The 19,860-nt window shown below is 41.1% G+C and overlaps 1 protein-coding gene across 10 annotated transcripts; it reads left to right on the forward strand.

Moving 5' to 3' along the window:
* The first annotated feature begins 2,709 nt into the window (after positions 1–2,709).
* elavl3 (ELAV like neuron-specific RNA binding protein 3) lies at positions 2,710–18,696 on the forward strand. Of its 10 annotated transcripts, none has more exons than XM_034089581.2 (8): positions 2,710–3,209; positions 9,788–10,007; positions 10,078–10,202; positions 12,289–12,442; positions 12,561–12,789; positions 13,040–13,093; positions 13,654–13,692; positions 14,460–18,696. In XM_034089581.2, exons 1-8 carry the CDS (start codon positions 3,201–3,203, stop codon positions 14,806–14,808), a joined length of 1,179 nt encoding a protein of 392 aa, XP_033945472.1. In that variant the 5' UTR covers positions 2,710–3,200; the 3' UTR covers positions 14,809–18,696. The 10 variants fall into 10 exon arrangements, with proteins under 10 accessions (XP_033945472.1, XP_033945475.1, XP_033945474.1 ...); XM_034089584.2 differs by having other exon boundaries at positions 14,481–18,696; XM_034089583.2 differs by having other exon boundaries at positions 10,099–10,202.
* The last annotated feature ends 1,164 nt before the right edge of the window (positions 18,697–19,860 follow it).

Raw genomic sequence — 19,860 nt, forward strand, 5'->3', positions numbered from 1 at the left:
TAGCTTTGTTTCGTTCCTACTATAGCGTTGTTCCTACTATAGCTTTGTTTCCGTTCCTACTATAGCTTTGTTTCTGTTCCTATAGCTTTGTTTCTGTTCCTACTATAGCTTTGTTTCTGTTCCTACTATAGCTTTGTTTCTGTTCCTATAGCTTTGTTTCCGTTCCTACTATACATCCATGATAACTGCATATGTAGCAGTGTTTAGTATGTTCTGCTTGGGCTGATTGACGTCAAAACCAGTGGACTAATTTTGTAAATGCTTAGAATTCATCCCTTTGGCACCAAGTAGCATTCCATGATATGCCAAGAGAAAAGGACCACTGCAACAAGACTCCTAATCACCACTAGTGGAGGAACACTCAACAACAAGAAAATAATCAGTAGAATAACAAAAAGGCTTTTTAGCAAAAGCAATGCTTGATCCTTTGATTCAGTTATGTACAATAGGCGCTTTAAATGCCCTCTTACCCACAGGGAGGATTCAGCTGCCGAGCTGCTAACCGGGGCTCTAATGAGGGGCCACAATTAAGCCCATTTATTCACATTAAGTGTGAACTGTAAGTGGGGCTGCAGTCAGTTGACGAACCTGGGTGCCTTTGTGTAATAAGAGCTGCTTTTATTCAGCAAACAAAGAGGCAAAAAACACAAGCACCTAATGACCAAATCTCGCCGTCTCCTCTCAGACGTTCATACACAGCGGCAGAAAAACACACACATGCGTTCACACACACACACACACACACACACACACACACACACACACACACACACACACACACACACACACACACACACACACACACACACACACACACACACACACACACACACACACACACACACACACAATCTTCCTCCCTCTTCAACAAACTGACTCAAAGGCTCCATCGCATCGAGGCTGAGTTGAGTCACTGCTTGACAGAACGGTGGGGGCGGGGTTAAGACAGACTGACAGTGGGGCTCCATCTCTATCCTCTTATTAACGCTTAACGAGTGCTTTCCTCATGCAATATTCATCTCCACTAATATCATCCAAGCTTTGAACAGAGCTTGCTACTTATGTAAGGCAATTATGTAAAATATCAGACAGGACCCATGTTCAGAATGTGACTGGAAGAGAGCCGCTGGACAATGACAGAAAGAAAGAGGGGTACACAAGAGTGATTGAAGATGGGGGAAACATTAAGAAACCTACAGTAAAAGGAAGTTAGTTTCTTGCATGTCCTGTTCTATATCTCCATCTGAGTATAGAGTCTAGACTTACTCCACATATCCATCAAAGGCAAGTAGTCGGTGTCAATAATGCAAACCGTTTCCACCCTCGCACCATCCGTCCTTATAGCAAGAGACGTCAAAGGACTCCTCAAGGTCAGGTAGGGAGAGGCGAGCAGAGGAACTGGTTGTTGTTGCAGGAGGACTCACATCAGCACCGCGTGTCCACTTACATTGAAAACACACGCATAGGAGACGTTCATTTCATACAAAGCCTTTACATCCTCTCATGAACAGCAACCATAGACCCATACACAAATAAACAAACATACACTGATTTACGCACACTCGCACGCACACCCACCCCCCCAGGTCAAGGCCCTATGGGGGTCTGCACAGAAATAGGTCATTTGTCACACATGATGTCCCGGGGCAGGGGGATGCATTATAGATGAGCCCAAACAGCATGTCTCAGTGAGCACTCACCACACAGGAGGGAGCAGTAGGAGGTGGGCCGAGAGGGTCCAGAACTCTTCAGGAAGGGGATATTGGGATGTCATAAAATAAGACAAAAATCACTGCTGGCTACAGTTCTGTTGAAAAAGTAAAGAAAAGAGATCATTCAGCGCAGCCTGGTCAGAACTACAACTGCACCTTTTTTAACTTTTCACTGAATAGACATTAATGAATTCAGGGGGTATCTAATTTGTTATTCTCATGTCTGCACCTGACCCTATAGCTAGCCATCTGCCTTGCATATGAGAGGTCCAGAAATCATCCACCCATTAGTCACATAATGGATGAAATGCTTTGTTTGTAGCCACAATTCCCATCCAATTATTGCATATTTTGCGTCTTTACTCCTATTGCTACAATTCTGTGAATGTCAGTCGAGAATGTGTACTCAGAAAGTCTGCCAATCTACACTCAAAATAGCTTTTATTTGCAAAGACAAAGACCAAAGGAGTGAAGTTGTTTGCTATGGTTTCAGACAGAAACGTAAATGGAGAATTAGAGAGAAAAGAAGGGGCTGTGCTGTGGGAGAAGTGAGTGTAAAGTGTGGGGAATGAGAAAGACAAGTCTGCTATCTTCTGCTGCACCCATCTGTTCTCAAAGTGCAGGTGGAGCCCCATTCACTGCGCTCTGCATGTGTGTGTGTGTGTGTGTGTGTGTGTGTGTGTGTGTGTGTGTGTGTGTGTGTGTGTGTGTGTGTGTGTGTGTGTGTGTGTGTGTGTGTGTGTGTGTGTGTGTGTGTGTGTGTGTGTGTGTGTGTGTGTGTGTGTGTGTGTGTGTGTGTGTGTGTGTGTGTGTGTGTGTGTGTGTGTGTGTGTGTGTGTGTGTGTGAAGAGGGGGGCAGGAAGAAAGGAAGGGCAGCGAGAAAAAGGGAGTGGAGAGATGGAAAGGCAGGGATGGAAGAGGGAGGGGAGGGTAGGGGAGGGGGGGCTCTTGGTGATCTCTCCTGAAGGGGATAATGGGAGAGGAGCGCATTGCAATGGCTGCCATGTAGTACCCTCCCTGCACAATTAGCCAATCAGCAGCGCGCTCTGCCAGCCAGGAGGACGCATAAAAGAAGAACATTGCAGCAGAGGCACAGAAGGAGAGTGCAAGAGGAGCAGGGAAATACACATAAAAACAGCAGAACCAGAACACCCTCCCCTGGACACACCCTGCTGAGGATCACTGCTTCTCTTTTTTCTGAACCATCGCCCACGCCACTCGGAGAGAACACTCTCCCTCATCATCATCCAGTAGAAAACCCCTTTCTCCTCATTTTCATCCTATAGAGGACACCTACAATCTCAGTGGGCTGAGATTCCCTGGCAAAGATTGTCTTTTTTTCCTTTTTTTCTTTTTTTTCTTTTCATTTGGACTCCTGGCAGAAGGGCCATATAATACAACAAAGGCCAAAGAACACATTAAGACTCAGCATCCAGCTTCAAGACCAGTGGAAGGAAGGACCTAGAATTCTTTCATTGTACGTCAAGAATGGTTACTGTACGTATTACTCTTCTCTTATATTTGTGAAAGAGTTGTTGTGGCAGCATGCTTACTTGTGTGTTTATGTTGGATGTGTTTTGAACTGCAATGCAATGTGGTGAGATGTAGCTATACACAGATGTATTTCTTATTAGCCTATTGATATATTCCTTGTGGAAACAAATGTCTTTTCAGCGGAGCTTCATGGCTATGCCCACATGCCAAAGCATAGAGGATCTTTGAGATTAGCGTAATACGTGTTTATCCTTTAGCCTATGCAATGCCGTATTCTTATGATAAGATTAACGATCGATAGTGGCAATTAGAAATCTCACACTGAGTGATGCGCCATGCCGGCTGCGTTCCAGCCTGCAGTCATCATGGGCGATGGATAAAGTCGTTATCCTGCCATTTTAGATAGCACAGCTTTTTTGCGTTTATGTATCACAGCCGATACGAGTGCTTAAATGTCGAAGCTTTGATGATATTTACAAAAATGTTTCCCGAGTAGGCTATAGAGGTTTAGGAATTCCGCAAGATTACTGTGATGGTGATGGAGAGAGGCGACGAGGCGCTGGGTTCAGTGGGGGAGGATTTACTTTCTTTGCTGGTGCAGCACAAGGATGCTGGATACGGCTTTCTGAGACAAAACATGATGCCTCGGAGGCTGAGGGCCCATCCAGCAAGGCACAGGAAAAAAGGGTCGAGTCACTCCGGGAGGGGGAGGGGGAGGGGGAGGAGGGAGATTACGCATCCATTGGTTTGCATTGAATCAGACAAAGTCCGAATTCCTCAGGGTTCTCGTTGCGATGCGACCGAGTAAATGGGCTGGAAACCTCTGAGGCCGTGACAGTAAGGACGCACACTGACATCTCCATTTTAAGCACATTTCTTCCAAGTATCGCAAACGTACAAGATGGCCATGCTTGCGTTGCGCGTGTCGGATGAAAGGGATGTGAGCGGTGATAAATTAGCTTTGCTCTGAGCCGACGGCCGGATTGGGCGTGTCTCTGCTGGATTTAAGCACCAAACGAGGGCCTTGAAGCCTCAAAAGGCCCACTCCGATTTACCTCTTGACATGCTGGTTGACAACACAATTTGTTTATTCAAGCAGAGTAATTAAGACACATTTGCATTTAAATTGTAAAAGCCAGGAAAAAAAGATGTAGCCTCGGTCCAACCTTAAAATCACAAGCAGGTGTTAAAACCCCCTGAAGTGTAAAATGTAAAATCCCTCAATTTATTGAGTAGAATAGTTTTTTATAATATTGAATTAATTGGAAGTATATCCACACACGGTAGAATGTCAGGGTGTTCAGTCTATGACTAATAGTACACAAGATTAATTATTTAACACATAGTAGGAACAGGATGTGAGAGATGGAGTTGGACCCATAAACAACTTTAAAGTCTCACATCACTGAATTTGAAATAGTCTGAATATTCCTTGGAAAGATATGCAACATGGGGGTGGACGACACGCATCATCTGTGAGCCTCTGACTGTCCACTTGACACATTTCCAATCCCAGTTTTATTTGTTCTCTTTGTTGTGCATTACCTGCAAGGGACAATCCCTGCAGGCCGAGACAGAATCGACGGTAGCTGTAGCTCCCCTCCACATGTCCGCAGTCCTCCATGCCTGTACCGCAGTGCCAAGCAAATAAAAGCGTTGAGTCAGATAACCTATCCAAGGTACTTACACAATTCAAGGACAAGGGCAGCCGAGGCCATCACTGTAAAGCAGTCTAAATGTTACTTGATGTTGCATTACATTTTTTTAATTATATGTAATGGCTGATGATTTGAAAGGTTAGAGGACATTTATATTCTGTATACAATATAAAACAATAAAACGGCTTCAATGAGTATTATTTTTTACAGTGAAGACATGGCCCTGTCTAACTTATAGGAGACGTTAAATGTAATTATGTTATGTAAGCGGTGAATTGACTCCTGTTGCCAACGACTTCATGTAATTATCAGCAACAAATACAAAGCCTGTAGGGAAGAAAGAAGTGAATGTAACCATCTATCTCTGAGACTGCAAAATCGTCTGTATTAATGTTCTTAGGTAACAAATGTTGATCATACATTTTCTATATTATGACCACAAAAAGGTTTAAATTAATCGAACAACTTGTGATTTCTCTGACATTATGTATAATAGTGTACATTCGCTGTATAATCGCCGAGTAAAGGCAGTTATCTCGATTTAAAAAATACTGAAAAAAGGCTATTAATTTTATCAATGAAAACGATCAAATCAGCAAATAAATATCTTGTAATTTAGCGTTTTTTATTGAACTATCCTGGCGTTTTTGACTTGTGGCTGGCAACTGTAACAGTCATTGTTCCCGGAGAGTCCTGCAGCCCCTGGCCACGACACAAAGCGCCACTGTTTACATTAATATTCATAGTGCTGCCATAGCCTCTGCGAGGCAGAAGAGGAGGAACGGGTGGCTCTTTTGTTTGGTCGTTTCAATACGTTTATTCAGCAAAAAGGCGCTCCGCTTCATGAATGCCTGCAGAGCTTACAAGTCTTGCCCTTTAAAAAAGGGGGGCTAAATACAAAAACAAGAGGAATCGAGGGATTATGTTTTGCATCTGCCATATTTAAATATCCGCACAAGTAATTTATTCCTTAATTTCTCGAATGAAAACGTTTTCAAAGTTAACGAAATTAAACGACTCGATGGTCTTTGCTTGATTCTCGGGCCTCTTTGGCCTCACAGCACACCGTCCGAAAGCCACTCCCTTTTTCAGCACGCTGGATAGCACCCCGCATGCTACAAGCACTTGCAGGACAGATTTGTCTCCTTGAGCCTTTGACGGTGTCTGCTCCAATCTTATCAAAGCAGCACATACTGAGAGAGCTGACATCTTTTAGAAATCTTTTCTTCTTAGTCTGAAGAGCGGAGAATGGGATGGAGCCTCAGTGCTTGGCTGACATGGGCTGTGACTCCTGTCGTCCTGTTGTTTTACAGCTGCCACCATGATCCCTTAAGCTGCAGAGTGTGGCTAATGCCCTTTGTTTGAGATAATCCTCTAATCTGTGTTATTTAGAGGGCTCATTTACACTTCAGTCTAGCTTTCACTTTTAAATCATGCCTTCCAGACAAAAAATCTTTATATAATGCATCATAAAGTGGACTAGAGAAAAGGAAGGAGAAATCATTATCAGCATTGTTGGTTAGAAATATCTAGGTGGATTCCTTCAGTGTTTATTTGGATTCATGATTCACTTTGTCTCGATCATTATCATACTTTTTTTACACAAATACATCACATGAATTTAAACCTACAATAAGCCTAACATGTAGCACGCCCTTTCTTTTTTCTGTGTGCCAAAACAAAATCTTGATGGTGACAATGTCATTTTCTGTCTTAATATCACTTTAAAAATGTGATTCTACGTGTAATGTAAAATATAATGTGGCATATCTCATGTTATAACTGGGAGACGATTACTCTTCAATGCATTATAGCCTCCAGTGCTGTGCTGCATTTGGAGCAGAAATTAATTGAGGAAAGTGGTTTATATCAGAAGACAGAGAACAGTGGCTGCATTTACATTTAGTCATGTAATGCTAGTGTACAGTGTAGGTGGTACGTGTGCTTGGCAGTGGAGGCAGAGCTCTTGTTTGCGTGCAAGTCTGGGTTCATGTGTTTGGCAGAGGAGGCAGGGCTCTTGTTTGCGTGCGAGTCTGGGACCATGTGTGGGCGATGCTGATGCAGTACATTAAATATTAAGGGAGATCTCACAGAACCCCAAAATAGAAAAAAAAGCAGTGTGGTACACAAGTGCTACCCTAACAACAAGGAATCTTTTAGGAATTTTGAAAGATGATTTCTAAAAACAATATATTTTTATTGCAGTTTTCTGTCCATTTTAGTAATTTAACAAGACATTTTTTGAGAGCGAGAGAAGCAACAAAGATCCTAAACCATATATATTCCACACTGGAATGTCGGTTACAAGCTGCTCCTGAGTGGACATTTTCATTGTCTCCACTGGTCGAAAATGTCTGGAGTCTGAAGCGGGAGTACATCTAAACTGGGCGTATTATTAATGCAGGCTGCAGCTTCCCAATGATGTGTTGTGTCACTGTCATTGTAAATTGTTTACTGCAAACCAAACGCGAGACTATTAGTTATTTTTTATAAATACAATGGCCTAAATATTAAAAAAACTCAGATTTGCTATATTTTTTTGTTTGTTTCAAAGAAAGCAGTTTCTCTCTATTCCTGTATGCGAATCGTAATCTTAGTTGTTGCTTGTGTCAGCCACTCTCAGCGAGTTATATAACGTCACACTGTTCACTGGGGATGTGTGTTCTGCCATGTTGAGGGTTATTTCAGCTGGCGAGTCAAATTTGCCCTAATATGTTTTTTTTCTCCCTATAAAATGCTTTTTGTCATATCTAGGCCATTTTCAGTTGCTCATATTTCTGTTAGTCAGATGTATCACATCGCACTACATTGTAGGTTAATAAAAACAACACCTCGATTCAACCTTTTTTACATGTTAAATGTTTCATAATTCATAATGAAAAAAGATAGTCGGCAGGCATCTAAGCGGTGCATCAAAATCTTGTGACAGATTGCTATCTACGTTGCAATGCCTTTGTGCGTAGATATGTCTGAAGAGTTTTATGTTTAGGCTGTCTTTACTCGCTCACCGTGCTCCTTCTCCCCTTGTCATTATCTATTTGACTTACTGATATTCCCTGCTTCCACAAAGCCATATACTATTAGACACAGAGGAAGACATGTCTGACCTGCATATCTGCTCCTAACAAGCACAGAGACAAACACACTGAAAGTAAGAAAGCCATTCAGCCATTAGAAACAATGCAGTCTTTGAGGGGCTGTTACCTGGGCAACCAGAGTCGAGGTGAGGCTCAAAGCAAGAGCAGGTTACAGAGACGAGGAGAAAATCCAGGTTAGACAAACCCCATCCACAGACGCTGGAAAAAAGAGAGACAACATGTAGGTCTGAAACAAATGAATTATTTTAGCAATGTGATGGTAACACAGTAAACAAAGCCTGTACTCACAAAACGGTGGTGGATTCACGAGAGATGGTGAGCTGGGAATTCAATTAACAACCTGACAGAAAATTATTAATTGTGATCATTCTGCGGTTAACATAAAAAGAGAAATACTTATAAAAGTAAAAGCTTATTGTTAGTTATCTCGGGAAGTAATAAAAAATAATCCAATAAAGGAAAACCTTCAAATATAATTAATGATAATAGATCAAAATGAAATCCCTTTTTTACTTGCAGTCAGAGGAGATTTATTAAACTTTATTGACATACATAAATCTCCAAGCTCCAATGGCTCAAACCAAGAATCTGACAGAACAATTTATATAATGGGAAAACTACCAAACTGTTTATGCATTTCAATTGTATATCCAGACACCCCACACTTTTATTTAAAAAATAAAAAGGATACAGGCATTTTTGATACAGTCAACTGTAAAATGTACTTCAAATGCACACACAGTAATGTTAAAGAGGCCAATTGTATTTGCATGAGCCAACAACGATAACCTAAATATAAACATGCTTATTTACGTTGACATGTGCAATGAATTCAATATTTAATCAAATGATGTTTGAACATGAACATAACAGATGCAAATGAAAAAACGACTTGTCCTTTCATTTAATGTGCACAAGAAAATAGGATGTATACATATTTTTGATAATAAGCCTGAACATTTAGTTATTTCTTCACATCTTCAAATCAAATCACTGCAGCTTTAAAACATTAGCATCACACTTAGGAACAAGACGACAAACATGTCACCTTGAAATGCTCTGTCCTTAGTTTAAAATACAGAGTTTGCAGTGATTTTCCATGTAGATTTACACCAGAGATAATGATCCAGACACAGAGAAGTGGGTGTTGAGAGGAAAGGGAAAGTGGAGCAGGAAGTTGTGTTTTCGGCAACACAGATGTTGCTTGAGGAGCCGCTGTGAGTCAAATTAAGCAACACGGTGTACTCCAGAGCAACACAAACACTATACTGTGCACTAACCAACGCCTTTACTCTACTTACAAAAATAAGTCATCTGACCACAAAGACATCTGAACAAGATCTTGGGAACACAAGTGTAATTCAACCTTATTTTTCTACCAAACCGTGATATTCCTTATTTCCTGTAAATCTCTTTAACACAACCCTCCTTTTGTCCGTCATCTCGTAAACCACTGCCACCGTCAAACTCCCCCAGCCTCACACACCACCATCACTATTATCCATCCCTGTGTAATGATGTAATGGTGTTTGACCCTGGAAGAGATAGGGGGAGGGGAGAAGTAAGGAAAAAGGGACTGTGACATCTGCAGGACCAGAGGCAGGGAGCGAGAGAGGGGGAAGATGGGGTAAAAGTGGGGGAGGGGAGATAATGAATCAAACCGTGTATCCATCTCCATTTTAGCAATGCTGATTTCTGACCTTTCCCTCTGACAGTGACAGAGTGGACAGTCTGTGCGCGTGTCTTGTGTGTATAGTTTATGTGCAAAAACACTCCTTTTCTGTCTCTTTGTGAATTATGAATCTAACCCCACCCTCTTCCTCAGCAGATAATCAGCACCATGGAAACCCAGGTGTCCAACGGTCCAAGCGGAACCAGTCTGCCCAACGGTCCAGTCATTAGCACCAATGGCTCCACAGACGACAGCAAAACCAACCTGATCGTCAACTATCTGCCTCAGAACATGACCCAGGAAGAGTTCAAAAGTTTGTTTGGCAGCATTGGAGAGATCGAGTCCTGCAAGCTGGTCAGAGACAAGATAACAGGTACTACTCTTTGTCCACATCCGGAAACAAATAACTTTACGACTGGCTCTTAAAATCACTGACATTTCAGGGGGTCTTTCTTTGTCTCCAGGTCAGAGTTTGGGATATGGTTTCGTAAACTATGTGGATCCAAACGATGCAGATAAGGCCATCAACACACTGAATGGTCTCAAGCTGCAGACTAAAACAATCAAGGTGAGCTTTTACAATAATCGCATTTTTTTTTCTTAAGCATTCTTCAAACCGCGCAAGACAAAAAGAAAGGAAGTCGAGATTTTGTCAAGGGTGTGAGGGGGGCGGGGTGGGGTTGCTAAGAGAGGTGGCGACAGACGTGACAGAGGGAGGGGAGGGAAATGGGGAGGAGGAGGAGGCAGAAGGGAGCGGTCGCCAGAACAAAGGAAGTAGAGAAAGGGTGAAAAGAGCAGGAGAGTGTGGAGGTCAGAAAGCAAGAGGCCGACAGCATGCAGAGGTTATTGTGATGGAAATGTAATTAGGAAGGCAGGCTGTGGTGCACTAGGGTCAGTCCTGGTTACCCCATCTGCCTCTTATCCAGGCTAATTAGGGGCCTTCTTTGTCCCAAAATCAGATGAGGGAAAGAGGGGACACCACTTCCTTCCATCCCCCTAAGTAGATCAAAGAGTCAGACAGAACTTCAGGATTGAGAAATCAAATCTCTGAGAAAGCAGAGCAGGTGATCTTCCAACAGCTGTCCAAGAAGAGGGACTTTAATTCTGATGAACGGCTGACTGAAAAAACTAGCTATAATGAGGATGTCAAGAGCTGGATTTGGGTTTCATCATTTCATAATTATGAAATGTCCTGCGTGCAAAATATTGTGCACAAATACAATTATTTCTGACTCTGGAACAACCATGTAGAAAAGGTGTTGATTGTGTAAACACATTATATTGTTAATCTTATGTTATGACATTCAATAATCATTCAATTTATCTATACATACATCACTTAATCTTTAAATTACATTTGTATTTCCTTATTCTCCAGTGTTAAAAAATAACTCCTCGGCTCAAAAGCATAGTTTTATCGGATTTTACAGAATGCTTAAATAAAGAGGGAGGGGGGGGCAGCAGTGAAAGGGTAGGGGGTAGCTCGGAGAGCAGAATGCCAATGACAGGATTAGAGGCCATATGGGCTTCAGGCACCATCTGTACTGTGGGAGCGACAGGGAGAGGGTTAATTATAGGGCAGCCTCTGGTCCCGGAACACAGCGACTCCCCCCTGACTCACCCAGAACACCCTAATCACTGCACCACACAACCCTCCTGCTCACACAGTCCGTCTGTGTACACAATAGACACTGGTGTTCAGTAGTGACGGATAAAATCAGAACACCTGTATTCATCTGAAAGATAATATACAAGTCCTTTTAATTCAAATTCAAAGCTTTCTTTGTGCCTAAGCAAATCAGATTCCAGCTGTCTTAAAATAGTACAATTCGCTAATATGTATATTTGTCACACCAATACATATGCATATAAGAAATGTATGTATGTATGTATGTGTGTGTGTGTGTGTGTGTGTGTGTGTGTGTGTGTGTGTGTGTGTGTGTGTGTGTGTGTGTGTGTGTGTGTGTGTGTGTGTGTGTGTGTGTGTGTGTGTGTGTGTGTGTGTGTGTGTGTGTGTGTGTGTGTGTGTGTGTGTGTGTGTCAGTGTTTTCAACTTTTCGAGGATCTTGCAAGTCTTGTGATGCCCTCTTACATTGTGTGCTGTTTGCCAGTGGAGCATTTCTCCCCCAGAGGATAGAGACAAAGGAAAGAGGCAGGACAGCTCAGCCTATCTCACACAACACTCACTCTGTCTCTCCATCACACACAATCACAGCACTTCCAACAATACACTGAACTGGATTATCTGTCACACATGTGTTAGCATGCTCCCATAAACACAAAAACAAGAATGTTTTTGTGCCCTTTTTAAAACAATCAATTCAATATTTATCTGCAGTACGAAAGTAGACCAACAGAGAACCATAAGGGATATAAGCACAGACACACCAAAAAGGGCTGTGCACTAATTAAGCCACCAGTGATTTCAGGCAAAATACATCAACTAACTGATGCTTTTCAGTGCAAAACAAAGCTTACACTTAGGCGTGTGAGCTGATGATCAGTATGAGTGTGGGTCAACAGATATTTAAGAGAAAGAGGAAAAAAGGAGAATGAAAAAAAGACTATTTGTTGACACTCCAATGACATCTGTTTTTTTTCAATATGTTTCCCTAATTTAAGCCATCTGAAACTTTGTGATTTTGGTGTTAAAGGTATCATATGCCCGGCCAAGCTCGGCTTCCATCCGTGATGCCAACCTTTACGTGAGTGGACTCCCCAAAACCATGAACCAGAAGGACATGGAGCAGCTGTTCTCCCAATACGGTCGCATCATCACATCCCGTATCCTAGTGGACCAAGTCACAGGTAAGGCCTTACATCACGTCCCACGAAAAAGCCATTCCATGTCTGTAAGAAAGACTGTTAGGCAGAAACTGTCATGGATGCCAAGGTAGTAACATTTTTTTCTTATTCTAAATCGGAGCAGGCATATCACGAGGAGTGGGCTTCATCCGGTTTGATAAGCGCAATGAGGCAGAGGAGGCCATCAAAGGTCTGAACGGACAGAAGCCTTTGGGGGCCGCGGAGCCCATCACTGTCAAGTTTGCCAACAACCCCAGCCAGAAGACAGGCCAGGCCTTACTGACTCAGCTGTACCAGACTGCTGCCCGCCGCTACACAGGTCCGCTGCACCACCAGACTCAGCGTTTCAGGTACTGAACCCCCGGCAGACTCACACCACCTAACAGTGCAAAGGCATATCAGATGAAGTCGCACGCCCCACAAACAGCAAGTGGGAAAATGTGTATTCAAAAGAAATTCAAATTCAAAACAACCGTTTCTGTCTATACTAACAAATTGTTCCTTGAAGCAATATTATTGCTTCACAGTACAGAAGGAATTGGCAATATTGCATTGTCCCTCCTTCTCACTCTTTCTCTCTGACTTTCTTTGAAACTGCAGCATGATCCCTTCACTTGGAAAGGGACCAGATCCAAATAACAGCTCAAAACCAATGTAAGAGACCAGACTTTTCCAAATACAATTTAAAAAACAAAACAACAAAGCTAAATAAATACTGGTTTAGGAAGAATGACTCTGAACCTTTAAAGTTTGTCCTTACAACATAATGGACATAATATAGAGTGAAATTGTCAGATGTCGGCCACATCTATACATTGATATTTTTGAATAAAGGTTCAAAGGCTTTCAGAAGTAAATATGTTTATATAACCTCATAAACAATTGGAGATCAGGGCATGCTAACGTATTCATTATGGCTAATTACTTTTTATCAGTCGATGTGAAATGGCCTAGGATACAGATTTTGTTAAAGGGGGATCTATTTTGGAGTTTAACCAACCGAACTCGACAAACAATAAATACCAGCTGAGACATACTCACAGGAGTTTTTTTAGACACCATCAGTTTGTGGTTGGATGGTTTGGGACTGCGATGCAGTGGAGGATGCCCTCTGGAGGCCGCTGAAGAAGCAACATGTTAACTGAAAGCCCCCCTTCCTTGTAGATCTCATAACTAACTTTTGCATCCCCTTCATTTTCCCTCTTGCGTTGCAGACTCGACAATTTACTAAACGCCAGCTACGGAGTCAAGAGGTAAATGCCAAAGGTGTATTTTCAAAAGCATCCATGCCAAATTAAAACCTCAAACAAAGTGCCTGGAATACCACCTGCTGACTTCATCTCGAAATCAGATCAAATGGCCACAATTCTTAATACCCACTGCCCATATAAACCATGTTACGGACGCAGCCTAGACAACAAAATACTATCAGTAATGCAATGATGCAAGCTTCTGACAGCAGGGTATTCTGGCATGGCTTTGTTTAACCTTTTCGTTCTTTTGATTTTAATTAATAGAAATAATTTATATGTATTTATTTATGAACTAACATTGTCAGTTTCAGTTGCTTTAATGTCCCTTTTTTTCACCAGCATGGACATACCAGATTCCGTTTGCGTCTCCTCTGTTTGCTCCAGTTTGTGTATGATTTGATTTGATTCGAATTTGCTTTTCATCCCTCTCTAGGTTTCTGTGTTTTATTCAATACTGTGGTTTCTGTTGAACATTGTGAATCATGTTTAATTATTCCAGAGGCTTTGGTCAGCAGAGAAAAATGAGAAAAATATTCACCGTGTGTGGGTGTCAGTGTCTCAGGGCACACAGTATCATTCTGTATAAAAGCAGGTAGTTTGGAGCCACTGCGGTGCCCACACATATTTATCTACTTACTGTACAGCAGAGGGGATGGAGATGGAGTCCCCCGACTCCAATCTTTATCATTTCTCACAGAAACAAGCCCATAAGAGACAGTATAGAGAACTGGATTCTGTGTAGAACTTCAGAATGACACCCATGGTAGCTCTCCTACTCTCTTCCCCAGATTCTCCCCCATCACCATTGACAGCATGACCAGCCTTGCAGGCGTCAACCTTACCGGTCCAACTGGAGCCGGCTGGTGCATCTTTGTGTACAACCTGTCCCCAGAGGCGGACGAGAGCGTCCTGTGGCAGCTCTTTGGGCCATTCGGCGCAGTCACCAATGTCAAGGTCATCCGTGACTTCACCACCAACAAATGTAAGGGCTTTGGCTTCGTCACCATGACCAACTACGATGAAGCTGCCATGGCTATCGCTAGCCTTAATGGCTACCGCCTTGGCGACCGCGTGCTGCAGGTTTCCTTCAAGACCAGCAAGCAGCACAAGGCCTGAGAGAGAGGCTGCGGGCACCAAGCTCCTTCGACCTGCGGGGAGCCCCCTGAGCTCCCTGTGACATCACTCTACATGGGCCTGGACTGAGTCTCTCTCTGACACATTCACACACAAATCCATAATATATTATCACAAACACAGACATGCAGATACAGGCATACACGCACAGACATAACCAAACATATCCATACGCGCAAGCATACACAATTCAGAGTATCAAACAAACACACTAGTGGAGTTTTTATTTTCTCTTTACACAACATGCTAGTCCTTCCCTATATTTGCCTGGATTGAATTAGAAGGGGTACGTAGCTGGTTTGTTGGGTAGGAGCAAGAGCTATCTATTTAGGAGACAGTCTAACGAATGTGACAGAGAATGTGTACTGAGTGCTTTGATTGAATTCAGGCAAATAATGACAACTGATGAACAAAACGATCAAAAATTTTAAATGAACAAATATGTGCAATTTACCCAAACTCTTACCCCACCATCTCTCCTATTATCTTGCTGGAGAGGATGTAGTCACTTTTTTTACACTTGGGCATTTTGAATCAGCGATTTTTTTAGATCAAAGAAAATGAAATTAAAAAACAGTGTTCTCTTATATACGTCTATTAAAAATATAACTATATATTCAATATTTAAGGTGGTTATAATAGCCGAGTATGTAAGCATTTTCTAGAAACGTTGACTACTGTTTCCTGACCTGCATTAGGTGGTGCCTAGCGTAAAGGCGGTTCCTCTACCATATGTGAGCTGATTAGCTCAGACCCAATAAGATTTAGGCTAACCAATGAAAACTGGTCACAGAAAAGAGTAGTCCGAAAGCCATCAGAAAGCCTCTTTCCCTCACAGTCTCACACCAAACAACATTACGAGTACACTTCTGTATCACTGAAACACAGTTCAATAACTAGAAGATATATCAAGTCAAACATAGCAAACGTTCCTGTATTCTAATCTATCCTTAGGATGGGTTCAACACAAGCAGACTGTCTGTGAACTTGGAGCAGAGTGGCAGTGCTCCCATGGTGACAGTGTTCATTAGTAAATCTCTAATGGGCGAGAGTGCGACGAGTACAAGGGGAAAACCGTCTCACCATAACACAGCCACGTCAGAGGAAAATACCGGTGTTTTTTCACTTTTTGCAAAGAAATGTATTTCTCAGCACATTAACGACAGGCCTTTTTACTCTGGATGGAATTGTCAGCCATGATTTGGTGCGATATCCCTTTAACACAAAGGCCATCTTTCGTCAAGAGAACAAAGCAAACAAGACATCCAAATTATAATGCTCTTGCTTTGATTATGAAAGTTACAGCAAGACAGGACTTCGAGGATTTAGATTTAGATTAATAACTTTAAATGGAGGCAGGAATTTGATGGTTTGAATGGGATTAAGACCCAAGAAGCAGCTACAAGTAACTCAGAAGAAAATGTCAGACAATACACCCCATTGACTGAACAATGGTCTTTGCTGCTCTGCAGAGATATAACGCACATGAGCAAAAACTCAAGAGCACCGGTATTATTCTTCAGTCTGGTGCACAGATAGAAGCTCCCAGGATAAATTAGGTCAAATTGTTACCATTCAGTTGAGTACATCTACAGAACCAACATGCATAGAGCAGATTAGTAGGACTGCAGTTCCAAGTGACTGAATATTTAAAACTGACTTAGAGTCTCGTGTGTGAGCGATAATATATGGCAATGTTCAAATGATCACTGATCATTGGAGGAAAAAGATGAATAGTTCCTCTAGCTTTGCCAAATGCTCCTCAGTTTTATTTAAAACCGCTACAAATTCTCTTAAAAGCTTCCAAGAAACGTTGTACTCCTGCCCTCTTAAAAGATGACTGTACAACATCAAGCCTGCAAATAAGTGTCATAATAATACATCTGTTTACAACAGAAAGGTATTTATTTATCTGCTTTAGATCTATTTGACACTTTCACAAAAATAGCATTACTCAAAATATCCCCAACCCAATTGCATGAAAATTATTTATGGCACCCTTGATGAAACATTAAGGCCAACCTGTCTAGATGAAACGTCTGTTACATACCAGACTTACGATGTACCGTGGGGAGAGCTAATGTCTTTCAATATCAAGACATCTACACATGATAATAGATTAAATAAGGTCAACTATATTCAAGACATTTTTGCTTTTGCTTTTCTAAATGACGCTGTGTTAGCCAAAGAGGACGATCTCTTTGAAAGGATTACATTAGAGATAAATCTATTTTTATACATACAAAGGAACAAGACCTTGTGCTGAATTTTTACAGATTCTTAAGCTTGGAAAAATTGGGACATCGCATGGCTTTATTTTAAACCCTCTGATCTTTGCAGAGCAAGGGGGAATAAGCATGCGGTGTATGGGTGGGGATTTAGGGAAGGGGCGAAGGAGCATCGTATCTCATACAAACTTAACCGTTCAAGCATATCACAACAATTGAAATTAACTAACAAAAGTCAATTAGATTTAAATTCAACACTTGAGTATGTAACCTGACAGACACATCTATACTTCTTAGTGCTTATACACACTCATCTCTTGTCCTGAAGTTGTGTACAGTGTTGCTTCCACCATGGTGCAGTGAAGTGAAGTTCTTTGACTTGAGAATCCCAGACAAAGCTGCAGTGAGACCGGCTCATCGCTCAGCTGAACAACCGAATCGCTGCTTGCAAATGAAAAAGGTAAAATGCAGATTCAAACAGTGATACAGATTCATATGAACACTGAGCATGGCTCGTTATGATTAGATAGATTTGATTTTTGCCAAAGAATTGCTTTGCAAGTCAGTACCAAGAAGGATAAATTAAGACTAACTATATTATTCCCTGAGTAATTGCTGTACAAATCTATGTTATTTATTGAATAAGGACCCTCTACAATTTCCGTTATCATTACTTTTAAATATCTAAGTTGCACATATCAGTTTGCATTAGTAAATCCTACAACCACTAAACCAAATGCTAAAATGAAACAGTTGCAAGCAATCCCATTTGCACAAATTGTATGCACACACCGAATGATAGAAAAAAACATATCAAAATATAAATGACGATGAATCAGACAAAGTACAAATTTGATGCATTCTTATAATGTTTCCCCCCCCAAACTTTATATCATCTGCTTTGTTTTGTGACTAATTGAATCCTTTAAAACCGTTAACTTTGCACCACTTACTCTGGCATCTTTCGATCTGTTTCCCCCCCGAAATACTCTAAATGATTGTCGCTGACGTTTCCGGAGATGACCACAAAAATGGCTAATCTAGCCATTTTGGGTCGAGCAAATTGGAAGAAATATAGAACTGAGCACTTGGTCAGACCAGTGATAGACGTTAGAAATAACCTAGATAACAGGCCACGTTGAACTGCAGCTGGAGTTGTTTACCCAGTCATGTCCGATGTAGTACAGTCAACCCACAAACCAAACGACCTTTCATACACAGTCGATACCAAGACCTACACCTGATGTACAGTAGAGAGCCAAGGACCATGGCAGGAAACAGTACTACACTGCTTGAGCAACAACAATATTCATTTAAAAAGACAAAAAAACTTTCCTATGGAACAGTAAGTGCAATGTGCTTTGTTTTTATATTGACTGAGATCAAATGATATATATTTTTAAAAAAAGAAATTAAACGTCACACTGAAAAGGTTTGCGGAATAGTAAAAGTTCAGACAAAAACATTAAAATGAACGGACTCATTAAGAAAATAAAACAAGCAATGACAGGTCTGATCTGTACATTTCCATAATCACTTCCTTAGCCCCTAATTTGTGCTCTGACCACGAAAGCTCAAAGAAACTGCATATTTGGCTGACTCAATAGAGCAATTCAATGACCTTGAAGGGAATACTGTCTAATATATCATCAGTTTTTAGCCCATGTCAATTTCAAATATCATTTCTTTCCTGTAACTTATTGATTTCATTTACATATCAAGACTCACTTGTTGAATTAGCGTATTTGTGTTGTTGATGTTGCCATATAGAACACACATGGGTCAAAGATTATGTTTGGTTGCATTGATTGGGTACAGTTTGTTATTTTTCTTCATTATTTAATTAGTTGCAGTTTTACAGTGTATGCAGAGTTTAGACTTAGTTAGATTTTTTTATTTCAATCAAACTGTGTTCAATTGTGTTTGTAAAAGTCTGTGGTAGCTTTTGTTGCAACATAAAATAATTTAAACAGAAAAAATTCAAAATAGCGCCAACAAACTTGTATTATTTGGGCGACTTTAAGCTTGTAGTTTTAACTTATTGTTAACTTAAAAACTATTTATTATGATTATTATTATTATTGCCTCGTATAAAGTATGTTTTGTGTATATTTATGGTTTATTTCATTATATTTGCAAGTTTAAAAGATTTTAAGTTTGCCAAAATTGTGGTTACACCATTACGTTTCTTAAAAAGGGGGACAAATAGAAAAACAGCTTTAGAAGTACGATTTGGAAATGTTCTCCATAGTCAAAGAATGCACTGCTATATTTAACTAATTGAAGTGTATAAACATACATGCTGTGTGCTAGATGTTATGCCTTTACTGCCTGTGTTCTGTTTGTCTTGTTAAATGAAAATCTTTTAATTATTTAATCTAATCACAGTCTTGTTTTTTCAACCACTCTATGAACCCCTGAGACATGGGACAGTCCCTGGAGCGAGGTTTTGGAACATTTGATGGTCCAAAAACTAGCCAGGAACAAAAAGGGATGTCTTAGGTTTGATAGCTCACAAGATGCTTTCCTGTTTATGCTGATGGGTTGATAAAAAAAATATATTAAGGGTTTGTTTCTGTAACAGCATTGTAATACTGAGATCATCTGAATTGAAACCAAGATGTTCTTTAGTCCCGAGATGCATTTAAAAAACCCAGCAAAGACCTTCGGCAACAATATTACAGAGCTCAGAAAAGCTGCAGGAAGGTTTTCTTGGGTGTCTCTAGGGGAGTAAAGGGGTGAGTGGTCCTTCTGTTTCTCAACCAACTGTATTTTGTGTCTATTTATTTAGAAGAGGGGACGCAGT

Source organism: Pseudochaenichthys georgianus, chromosome 8, assembly GCF_902827115.2.
Source record: "Pseudochaenichthys georgianus chromosome 8, fPseGeo1.2, whole genome shotgun sequence".
Classification (NCBI taxonomy): domain Eukaryota; kingdom Metazoa; phylum Chordata; class Actinopteri; order Perciformes; family Channichthyidae; genus Pseudochaenichthys; species Pseudochaenichthys georgianus.